The following is a 12,418-nucleotide window of genomic DNA, read 5'->3' as shown; positions in this document are numbered from 1 at the left end:
TGTTAAAGGTGGAATGAATTGCCCTCTGAAGTGCCTCTTTTTCTCTCTGTTGACTACAGAGGGACCCTAGAGACCGACTTTGACATGATGCCTAACTTTCAGATAGCTGAAGTCACAAAAGATGAATACCATCTTGTCTAACTTCATACAACAAAGCACCTGAATGTCTGAACTAAATCTTACCTAGGGAGATTGAATCTTGTGATATTGTGAATTAGATGGTTGGTTTATTATACAGATTTTATTCCCTGACAGTTCAGTTGAGGTCGAGACTCAGAAGAGCAAACTGAATTAGCTTTGCAACTTGGAATTTAGGGGAAGATTTTTTTTTCTCCTATCCACTGAAAAGATTTTCTGGCCTTTGTTCAAACACTGAAAAAAATCAGGCAGTATCAGCAGAATGTAGAGGTGCTAAAAAAAGGTCACCTGTATGCTATTAAGATAAAGAAATAGGTAGAAAGGGACAAGTCCATTTCTTGGCACTGTAAACTGGAAAAGAAACTGTCCTCATTTCATCTGAGACTACTGTTCTGAGATGGTATAGCAATATGAATAAATGGAAGCCATAATAAGCTCTGCAGTCTTTACAGAACAGTATCAAGGTGGGCTTGCACTGTAGGGAGAGTTATTTTGCATGACTGATTAACATTTGGTGGCGTCTGCCTCGCCATGACACTTGAGTTTCATTTTAGCAATTACCCTAATTGTCCAGGAAAGGAAGACACTGTTTACTTGAAAATCAAAAAAAAGTAATATGAACCAGGGAGAAATGTTCTGAGAAAGACAGCTGTAATGTATTACTGCTGGTGCCTGGTACTGCTAGGAACAGAAGCAGCAAGAAGAAGCACATTTATTATAATTTGAGGGGAGCTACACAAAGCCACAAATTAGTCCACATTCTATGAATCAACAATTAAGATGAAGACTACTTGCTACAATATAAACTTATAATGGAATAAAAATTGCCTTTAAGGTTTTGTGATTAGATTAGACAGGCAGGAATGTTTTATGACTAAAGGGAAAGAGGAGAAGTAGGCTTGTCCAAATGAGAGGAATTGCCTGATTTCACTTGGGAGCAGAAAAAGCTAGAGGTGCTCCAAAGATGAAGTAGAAGATAAACACCATAAACATGGAGGACCATGGCAAAGCACTCTTTGCAAACATGAGCAGTGCAAACATCTCTTGCAGTAGAACTTTCCCAACACAGAACTGAAAAGGTTATTCCCATTGCTCAGTTGTCTTACCAGTTGTTAATAAATAAATTGATATAATGGCACAGTAATATGTATAATTGCAAATCCTGTGTCAGCTCCAGCCTCCTTTATCTGCAGTGAAAGAACAGTTGTAACTTAAATCTAACTCCTCTCTTGGCTGTGAAGAGATGAGCAATGATGAAGAAACTGAAGTCCAAATCAGCAATGTCGCTATCAAACCTCTTGTTAGGCTCCTCCTTTTTCAAAAGCTTTGATAAATCTCAAATATCTTTGAGGCAGATCTTCAGCTGATGCAAACAGTTGAGGTGCCAACAATGATCAGGATGACGTGTAATGTGCTTTAGTAATTTCACTGGCAGAAACTCACAAGTACCTGCAGAGTTACTCACTTCCTTTGCTTTGGGAAATAGCTCCCATGCAAGAAATACTTCCTTTACTTGGGTGAGCTACTTGGCAATTTTTGCAGACAGGTGAGTAATTTTGCTACTGTTTTGTTACTGATGTGGACAACAAAACTTTGCACTTATTGTTTCTGATCTTCTAGTAATTGCTTTCTTTTTGTTATGGTTTCATGAACTGATGCTCATGAACATGTCTACATACACTGTTATTCCAGGAGGCCCTTAAAGAGACAACAGTGTCTTTGTGTCTTTTTAGAAACCAATAATAAAACTGATAATATTACAGAAATGTTGATTTTTTAAAATTTTTTTTTTAACTGCATAACTTGATGCTGGATTTATGAAGTTGTCGCTTATAGTTCTAAATAATGTTTTAAAAATCCAGTCCACCATTTGGGCTTAAGTGCAAGGAATATTCTGTTGTCTCCAAGAAACCACTTACTCTGGATTGTGGTGCATCCAATTCCCCAAAATAGCTTAGATCCCAGTATGGCACAACATCATCTCACAGAACCAGACAGATTTCTTCTCAGCCCTCAAAAGTTTTTAGGCATCCAAAGATCTGCATTGTTCATCTGTATTCACATAAAATGAAAGATCTACCACTGATGATATTTTTGGAACATGATAAATGTTTCTTACAGAGTTGACTAAATTATATTTCCTTGTAGATCTGAAAAATATTTCCAAACCTCTGCCTATGCTTACAAATTCACTGATGCTCCATCAATCATGTTCCATGAACAGTACACTTCAGGCTGGAATTGGACCCAGGATCCAGCTGACTCATTTAATTGCAACCTCCCAGTTCTATTACTTCAGCAGGCAGTAATTTTAAAAAGGGAGGGAGGGGAAAAGGTATGTTCTTAAAATTTCTTTCTGTAATAAAAACTGACTGCAATTTAAGATCCTGCCATCCATGTGTGACTTCTGGATCAATAAGCCTTGCTAGCAGGCCTTTCAAAGGCTCAATTCATAAAAGCCCTGTACACCTCATTTATGGAGGCACTTGGTAAAGCTGCCTCCCTTCTCATGCTCATGATGGAAGGCATGCCTCAGTGCCAGGTAGTAATGATGGCATTTTTGAGAACTCCTAGGGGACTAAGGAGTGTGGTTCCCATTAATTTGGGCTCCTAAGTCACTTGGCAGCTTTTAAACATTCCTCTCTCTCCCCACGTTTTTCACAACTTCAGAGTAAAAGAATTGCAACACACAGGCTTAATGATACTGGCTGAGACTCTGATGGGCAGCCACTGGTTGTTAGTTTCCAAATACAGAATAAAGGACTTTCATTTGTAGAAAGGGCACACACTGCTTTTTGGAAAACTTTCATAAAACCCCCTTTACACGTTCTTAAACTGTTCAGGGGACAAAACCCCCAATGCAGTAGTTTTTATTCAGTTGTCATTTCTATTTATGGATTATGGATTTGATTTGGAATTACAAGGTCGAGGCTTTTTAGTTTCAGTTTTTCTATTGCAGACTCTCACTGTATCCGTCAGTGTTGGCACCGAGATGCCCCACCTCTCCCAGGCTGGATACAGTGCAGGATTGCAAAGAAATGTGGGTGGATTTAGCAATTGGTTTGCTAAGGAAGCTGACTGCAGTAGACCTGGCAGAAACAGAACAGCAGAACAAAGCAAGCAGAGCTTCTGAGCCAGAAAGGGGAAGGCTTTGGACAAAAGAGGGAAGAGCTGGACAGTGTCTTATAGCACGACTGGGGCAGATTTACAGTGAGACCTCTCAGACACAGAAACCAAGCTGGACTTGAACATTTCAGAGGATAAGCCCTGAGGTACAGAAGTGCCCTGAGCCAAAATCTAAAGGACTCGACCCTGTGAAGAAAGAGCAGGAATTACATCTTTTTTTTCAATTTTGTATGCATTGCACTGCTACAGAGAAGGGGTAACCATCTCAGTAGCCACCATTTGTATCTGTGACACTTAAGAAGGATTTTAAAACAACAGGATTCTTGCTGTTGCCATTATTTCATTTCAAGCAAACACAGAGTATCTTCTTTCCTTATTGTGCCATCTTCTCCTCATTCTTGTTCTTCATCTTCCAAAACCTATTTTGCTCATTAATGCCTCTAAGGCTCCGGTGAGATGTGCCACAAAAAGAAAATAGCTTTCATCTGAACATCCTACATATTTATCTTTGCTTCTGATGATTTAAAATGTTAATGGATTAATTCTTGTGGATTTCATTAAATTTTAACAATTCACTTCATTTCCCTCACTTGGTTTCTTTGCAGGTTCAACAGATGATCCACCTAGTTAGTTCAGTCTGTTTGATTGAGTGACTATCTGATTAAGCTTGATTGCTCTAGTTAATTAATTGGATTATAAATGTTTCTTCCAATCACTTTCTAAGTAGTCAAACCTTTTAATCATTTCCACCATCCAGACCCATTATTCCTGCCTGATAGCCTGTTGTTTGCTTCCAGCATTAGTGCTTTGTCACCATCTCTCCCTTCCTCATCTCTCCCTCTCTCTATTATGTGAAGGGATGATACAAGAAAGATGGACAGACACTTTTCACAGGAGCATGTAGTGACAGGACAAGAGGGAATGGCTTCAAACTGGGATAGAGGATGTTCAGATCAGGTATTAGGAAGAAGTTCTTCACTGTGGTGACGCACTGGCACAGGGTGCCCAGAGAAACTTTGGATGTCCCATCCCTGGAAGTGTTCAAGGCCAGGTTGGATGGGGCTCTGAGCAACCTGAACTAGTGGGAAGTGTCTCTCTCCATGGAAGGGGGGTTGGAATTAGATGATCTTTAAGGTCCCTTCCAACCTGAACCATTCTGGGATTCTATGTTTTTCTTCATTTGCTAACTCAGTCTGACTCATTTCCTTTCTGCTCCATCATCTCCCTCTTCTGCTCTTTCTAAGCTTCTCCACTGTCTCTCAGTTCCTCACAAAGACCACTGCAATTCTTCACAAACATGAATCCAGTTGCATAGTTGGGTCTTAACAACTCCAAACACCTGCCCTATTTGAACCAACAAAACTTTTCTACAGCTAATAGGGAACTTCATGGAAATAAAACAAAACTCAGAGCAGAACTATCCCTGACTCTTTCTTTGGCAAAATCAAGGATCTCCATGCCCTCTGCTACAGGCTAGCAGTCTTTTGGGGTTTATTACAGAGAGAAAAAGGGAGAGTGAGACTGTCATCTACTTACACAGTGGAGTCAGATTGCATAAATCTTTGAATCTGGAGTAATACCAGCTTAAAATCATTGGGTCATCTGTAAATCATCATTGTCCTTCCCATTTCTCAAGTGATAATAGCAAATCCTATGGTTGTTTTAATAAATCCAAGCAGTTAAAACATCACAAGAAGTAAGTGGCAGCAATTAATAGTAATAAAAATAAGTTCAATTTGGGGAAAGCAGATTACAGAGTTCATTTTCTTTCACTGAATCAATGGCTCCCCTGTTGAAATAAGCCTTAATTAAAGGAGAAGGTCAGGATAAAAATCATATACAGCATTAAAAAGATAATGTATTGGCCAATTCTTCAAGGTGTTAAAAAGTACTTAAGATCCACAAGTGCCAACATTTTCAATGTCTCTTGAGCAGTTCCTAGCACTCCTTATGAGCAGGTCCTTCCCTTCAGACTATTAAGGCTTGGGATTTTAAAGGCTGAGATTTCTCAATTCTGTTTCTTAACCCAAGCCACCTACCCTTTCCTGAGTTAGAGAGGGTGAACCTGCTCACTCTGGTAAGGGACATCTCTTTGGAGCTGCTGTGGCAGATTCAGGCCTTTCCACCTTCTGCATGAAAACATCTATTTTAAAGAGGAGTTTTAAGTGCATTATAAAACATTTATTTTTATCTCCCTTCTCCATATCTTACAACCCCAAATATATGGCCAGCTGATTACTTAATAAAACAATAGGACATTCTGTCCCATTTGTCACCAAACTGGCATGGCAGACCTATGAAACCCAAATTCACTAGATATTCAGTTTTGCTTCCCCCTTGCTGCTCCTTTGATGAGCACATGAAGGTTCTAAATAGATTAAATTATTCAACATTACCACCACTGTCTAAATCTGGCTCTGCAAGAAGTAGGTGTTCACAGGCAGTAACAGAAATGCATAATCACTAATTCATTACTGCAAGAAGCTACTCTACCACTAATTGAGTTACTGTGCCTTTTCTGGAAGCAATATTAAAACCAAATGTGCTTAATTTTTTTTTATTCCTAGCATTACAATAACTTCATTTTTTAAAAGATGAAAATGAAAACAAAGATAAGCCCCATAACAAGTTCATTAAATTTATTTTACTTAAATTGACACAAACCACAAGTGAAATAACTTTCCCTTTAGAATGACTTTAAAGTGATTTAACTTCACTACAGTCACCACCCTCATCTGCAAAGCAGTATTTTCTCCAAAACAAGATCCCTAAAGGATTAAAACACAGGAAGGTTGGAGATAGTTTTTGGCACACAAGCTGAAGTCAGAATAATCAGTCATAGCTCATGAGGGAGCAGAGGTGAATGGGGAAGAAGGTGATCACCAAAGCATTTGGAAGCAAATATACTTAAAATAGTAAGGCTTTTCCAAATGTCTACTTAGTGAAATTAGACCCACAGGAAAACCAGACCTGTTGAACTGTATAAATAGCATAGGCCACTTGATCAAAAATGCAGCCAGTCTGCCTAATTTTAATTTTTTAAATGAAGAAACATAATAGCAACATACTGAATAATCCTGCTGATTTCACTTAGCTCTGACCTTTTCTCTGGCTTGGTAAGGTCCTTAACCATGGCATTAATGCCAAAGGAAATCATCCAGCTTCTTTTACACAAAAATTAACTGGATAAGCCAAGTAATATTATGGCAAATGTTAATTCTAAATCTCAGCTAGAGACAGCTAGTTCTGAAATTATGGATAGTTTTCTTTTTTTAATCACGTTTATTCTTCAGTTTTATGACAATGACAAAATACAGACTGCTCATTGTTCTGTTCATCTGTTCCCCAGAATTTCTGGACAGAGGTGGATCTCCAGACCATATAAGATGACATGTTTGATTCTACTAAAGGTTCATACCTTCTCTCCTCCATTCTATAAATACAACCAAACAAATAATGAAACATAAACTCATGTCACAATTAATCTAGTGGTTTAATAAAACTTCTGTAAATATCTTGAAATTCTACCTGACTGAAAATAATTTAAATGATATACAATTTTCTTTTTCCAATTAATTATTAGCATCTAAATGATCTGTGTGCCATGTGGGACTTCAATTTGAAATGTTTATTTAATTATTTTTACAGTGAGAAGATGCAGCTGCCGGAGCAACTCCCCAGGGATCAGGTGTAGTCCCCATCACTGGAAGTTCTCAAGATGCAGCTGGTCAGGGTCCTAGATAATCTCACCTAGACTCCCTTTCACACAAAAGATTCTCTTTTGAGGTTCCTTCCATGCTGGCCTGCTCTGTGATTCTGTCTCATACACTGATATAATCTCAGTTTTCTGTTGGGAAAGAGGTTAACTTTTCTATGCAATTTTCCAATAGGAAGAATCAAGAACTCATTTTGAAAAGGGGCTCACTGGTATTTCATTAAGTTCAGTTAACCACAACATCCTGTCATCAAATTAATTTCTAAGACAAACTGCAAAAACAGAGCACATGGGAAAACTGGAATGATACATATCCAGGTTTTGTCTGAATGCACAGAAACATCATTTCAGTAATGATTCAGATGCACAAGCAATCCTGTCTGGAGAAAGTCCTTATTGATCTCTGGCAGCTGATTTATAAATCTGTTGCTGGAATATTTATCAAGAGGAATCATGAAAAAGTCTATCTGGAAGCTGATCATATTTCTTCAGACATGTTTTAAGTCTGCATTTTTACTCTTCCTTTCCTACCTCTTCTTTCAGTAAAATCACCTCCTGATCTTCAACATTTTTCCTTTCCTGAGAGGTCCTGTGCTTTAGATCAAGGATTTTGCCTTCAGTACAACCTCAACTCCAAATTTCAGAAATTAGCATACATATTACAGCCTTCAGATCATTACAGAACTAACTGCCTACCAGCTCCAAAGGTAATGTGTGTTTCTGTACTTCCAGTATCTACTGAAAAAAGGCTATTGCTGAGTGGACAGAAGCATTAACTTAATCAACAGCACATGGGCTCTCCCCCCTCCAAAATAAATGGGTTTTATGTTGCTTACTGAGCTTGAAAACTTGAAAGCTAAGTGCTTCCTCTTGGGCAGGCTGAGTGTCTGAAATAACTGCTTTTAACAGCCCTGGAGCATCATTAAACCTCTAAGACATTTCAGAAGCATTTGGTCTCCACACCCTTTAGGTAAAAATTTACTTAGAATTGGTAAATCAAACATTGCTAAGTAAAACAATGTCTTGTCATTTACTTGTGCCTACTAATAAGGGCTATAATTAAGACTTTTGGAAATAAGTTAGCAAATTAATTAATTTACAACTGCAATAAAAAATCAGTAAGAAGCCCATTAAATATCATAAATAAGTCAATACATTACTTAGGAAATGAACTCTATTTTTATTACTAGAAATTACCATCAACTATAAAATGCCACTGTACCAATTACTTTACTTGTATAAGTGGCAAATTTCTTAACTGTTGTTATTAAATTAATACATTACTTCTCTGCAATTTGTATTTTTTTTCTTTGGCTACTGCCAAAGCACTCATTTAAGTAGTAAGTTGTAAGAAAGAGAATTAGGCAATCAATAGCTTAGGTTTTACACACTGACAAACACAATTTGCTTCACGTTTTAGTCAGTAATTGAAAGTCAATTGGTTGTAGCAGTCCAGGCAATGCTACCTGCTAGTTGTCCTGAGACAAAACATACAGAATACAAGCAGTCTTTGTATTGACTGTAGAGGCTCTCTGATCAGATTCAAATCCTAAAGTTGAGAAAAAAACTCTAAGAGTTCTCCTTCTATTATGAGAATTGGGAAATGTGAAGATAATCAAGTGGCAATTAACTAGAATTTTTTAATCTTGAATTTTTAAAAAATTTAGAATTTTATCAGCATCAGAATCTACTGAAGTTCTTAATTTTAATTTCCCATTCAATCCCATATAAACTGTTATTTTTTCAGTTCAGATGAAATGGTTTTTTTCTATGAGAAATCCTTTCTGTGATTAATGAACTCAAAATAATGGGTTCACCAACATGCAAAAGCAAATTCCAACCTCAAACTTCGACCTTCTTCAATCCACCAGAGGGTGATTGGGCACTGGAACAGACTCCCCAAGGCTGATGGAGTTCCAGAAGGGTTTGGACAATGCTCTCAGTCACATGTTGTGACTCTTGGAGTGTCCTGTGCATGGCTGATTTGGACTCAATGATCCTCATGGGCACCTTCCAACCCAGCATATTCTGCCATTCTGTGATTCCTAACTTCCTAAGATTGTATGTACAATCTTAATTTATTTTAAAATTGTGTTTACAGTCTTCAAAAGACTTAGAAAAATCAGGCTGAAAGCATGTTTCTATTTCTCAGATGTTTCTTTCCCAAATTCACCAATGTTTTATGTGCTTCAGTGGCATTAAGGTATCCAAGTAGCTAAGCTGCCCAAAGGCTTCTAACAGCTGCAGAAAAATTAGATTTAGATTAATCTTTTCTTATTGCTTTTCCTATTTTCTCCCAAGATTAAGGTGTCACCCTCAGCTGCTCATCACCAGCTCTTTCCTCATAAAAGTACACTGCCACATCTTCAGCTGTGCACAAAAGGCTTAGTGACCTAAACCCACTGAAAATAAGAGAACAAGTGGTTTTGTTCTCTGGTGGTATTGTTCTTACCCTGAGTCCTATAAGCAGGGCAGAGGAGTAGCTGTTTGCTACAAATCTGCAGGCAAAATGGGAGATTTGCTCCTTCTTTTGCTCAGAATGTATTTTAATCACCCCAGCACTTGACATCTGTCATCTGCACAGCAGTGCTTGGTATTGGTAAGAGCTCACAGAGCAGCACCTCAGGCTCACCCCTGAGTGCTCCCAAGAGAGCAGTTCCTGTGCCCACAATCTGCTGCACTGGGTTCCCAAAGCACTGTGGATGACTTGTGTCCTTACACCAGCAGCAGAACAAGCATCTACTGCTGAGCATGCCTTTGCTTCCAGCACAATGCCAGGCTGCTCCTTGTTGGAGCTCAGAGAGCACCTTTATGTACAGACAGTGCCATAAATCCTTTAATACAACTGGCCTTTGTGGAGAGCAAGGTAAATGACCAAAATAATGTATGTTCTGCAGCACATTTCCCTGTCCTAGAGAGGCTGAAAAGAAGGACATGGAGCTCAACTCAGCACTGCTCCAAATAAATAAAATGGACAAAAAGTAATGTGTTAAGAGCTGTAAGTAGTAATATTCTTTGCTGACACGCCACCTAAAGATTTCAGTATGATTCACAGAGTCCATAAAACTGGTAGAACTAATATGCAGCTGCTTCTGGCACAGAGCACTGAATTTACATACTTGGATTGATTACATAGCTTGTATTTAAAAAAGTAACCCCCATTTAGGTTGCCCATTATTAAAATTCCACACATTACATGAAGCTATTAGGGGCTGCTCAGCAATAACTGCTTTGGAACATTGCCAAAGAAAGACATACTTTATTAGAATCAAGTTTTCCACAGTTGTTTAAAAAACAACCCCAAAATTTGTAACCATGAACATAAAAAAAGATAGCTTGCAAGATGTCTGTCTAAGAACCTTTCATCTACTTACTGCTGCAGAAAAGTGAAGTTGTCAGGATATGCATCTGGCTAGCCAGGATGAATACTGCTTCTTTTCTTCCAAAATTAAATTTTCATAGCTATTCTTTCCAAATCAAAAAAAAAAACAAACCCAACAAAATGAAACAAAAAAACCCAACCCAAACCAAAGCAATAAACTTTTTTAAAATTTCATGACAGGATGTTTTAAGGCAACATTAAAAAGATCCTTCCCTGAAAGGGACCCTACTTAATTTATTTTTAAAAATTTAAATTATTTATTTGACAAGAACCTTTCCTTCTGTGGTGTCTGCTGCAGTCAGTGCTTCTCTCCAAAAAGGCATTAAAGCACTGTGAGCTGGAAACAATGAAATACTCTGTTACCTGAACTGCAGTTCTTCATGGCGAAGGAATCCACGGCTGCCAGGCTCTTGTTCCCACGAGGAATGTACTCCAGTGAGACCCGAAATGGTTTCTCCAGGTGTCCAACTCTCCTTTGAAGCAACACCCATCTGGTCTCATCATACAGCAAGAGGAAAGAACAAAGGAGAAGGGCTGTAAGGAAGGCTACTTTACAAGAACCACATCCCCCAGAGGAGCAGCTCCACTTGGGGCTGGTCACGCTGTGCCTCCTACCCCAGTCCTCACTTCCCTCACAGTGCCCACAGTCAGGGCCTTTCCCTCCCATGGATTTTGCAAAAGCAAGATTCTAAGCACCAAGGTTTCCACCCAGCTAAGATGTGGAAACCCGACTGAGGAGTAGCTTGTTTCTCTCTTCTGTCACACTTCTGTGCCCCCAGATTTCTGCCTGCTGTTTAAAGGAAGCTTAACTCTCTGTGCAAAGCAAGTTATGAAATCTGTAGCACACATGCACACCCCCTTTAAATATCATTCCTGAGTTTCACCAAGAAGTCTCTTAGTCACTCAGGAAATAAAGCAGTCTCCAGGGCTGTGCAATAACTGTAATTCCCAGCACAGCATCACTGGTTGAGGAAACACACTTTTCTTCTAAAGCAGTAGGCTGGAACGTCTATCTGTGCATGAAGTGCCACATCTAAAACATGCCATTTCTCCTCCTCCACTTCCTGTCCCTCTTTTCCTACTTACCTCCCTCCCAAGTGACAAAAATTCCCAGCAAGTAAATCAAGGAAGTGAATTAGCAGCCCAGGAGATTAACATCCACACTCCAGGACTGCTTCAACTTAGCCTGCTTGTTGCCAAGAGTAAATGAGAACAAAAAGCCTGTATGAGCTTAATTTATTCCCTGAGAAGCTAGAGAAGACATCAATGCCTGGCTGTCTTTAATGCCCACCTCCTCCCCTCTGATCTGCTGCTTTACCTGAAATAACTTCCAGCCAGAGAGCACAAGAACTATTCCTAGATCCCTGATTCCAATTCTGTATCCTGCAAGACGTGTCTAAAGGTAGATAGTAAAAATGCAAGTATCTGTCTTTTTGCCAACATACTGGAATTCTGCATGGAGAATGTTAAGGAATTAAATATTAAATAACATGGTCTGACCCAACTCCCTTTTCATCCTTGGGCACAGGCTGCCAGTAAAACCAATGAACACCATTTGTGACAGGCTGCTTCCCAAGAAGCACGTGTTACCTCAGCAGTGATATGGATCCCATGCCCTGCTTCACTCCAGTTTATCAGGGCCTGTCCACTAACCATAAAAATGATCAGAGACAAGAGTAAAGTCACTCAGCCACTACTAATTCATTTTTTCACATTTCTGTTACAGGAAGAATTCAGTGCCAAGGAAAAGTCTCTTTGTAGCATGCTGTAAATGGTCAGCTGGAGTCCAACAAACAGGACCTAATAAAGCCTATTAGGAAATGCAGCAACAGCTGAAACTTTTGAAAGATGAGAACAAAACCTGTGCTTCCTTAAGTTGTTTTTAAACACCAATATTAAGCATTTTGCCTTTTGGCAAAACCCCATATTTTTTATTGGTCTTACAAAAAGATTTCCTTGTCAAGTGCCCTCAGCTACTCCCTCTATGTGTTTGTGCTTGTCCATGAGCTGTGAGAAAGAACACATTTTTGGAGGGGAGGGGAACCCTCTTCTGAGCA

General features: G+C 39.0%; 1 protein-coding gene across 1 annotated transcript in view; it reads right to left on the bottom strand.

Annotated features, from left to right (window-relative positions):
- Window positions 1–12,418, bottom strand: part of ALK (ALK receptor tyrosine kinase) — a 301,959-nt gene that overhangs the window by 94,534 nt on the left and 195,007 nt on the right. Inside the window, exon 5 of the mRNA XM_056486982.1 lies at window positions 10,725–10,852. Coding sequence (XP_056342957.1) covers window positions 10,725–10,852 — 128 coding nt within the window. The remainder of the gene's footprint in view (window positions 1–10,724; window positions 10,853–12,418) is intronic.

This window comes from Oenanthe melanoleuca, chromosome 3 (assembly GCF_029582105.1).
Source record: "Oenanthe melanoleuca isolate GR-GAL-2019-014 chromosome 3, OMel1.0, whole genome shotgun sequence".
In the NCBI taxonomy this organism is placed as follows: Eukaryota; Metazoa; Chordata; class Aves; order Passeriformes; family Muscicapidae; genus Oenanthe; species Oenanthe melanoleuca.
Note: the sequence above shows the minus strand (reverse complement) of the source record. Positions and strands in the feature narration are given on the sequence as shown.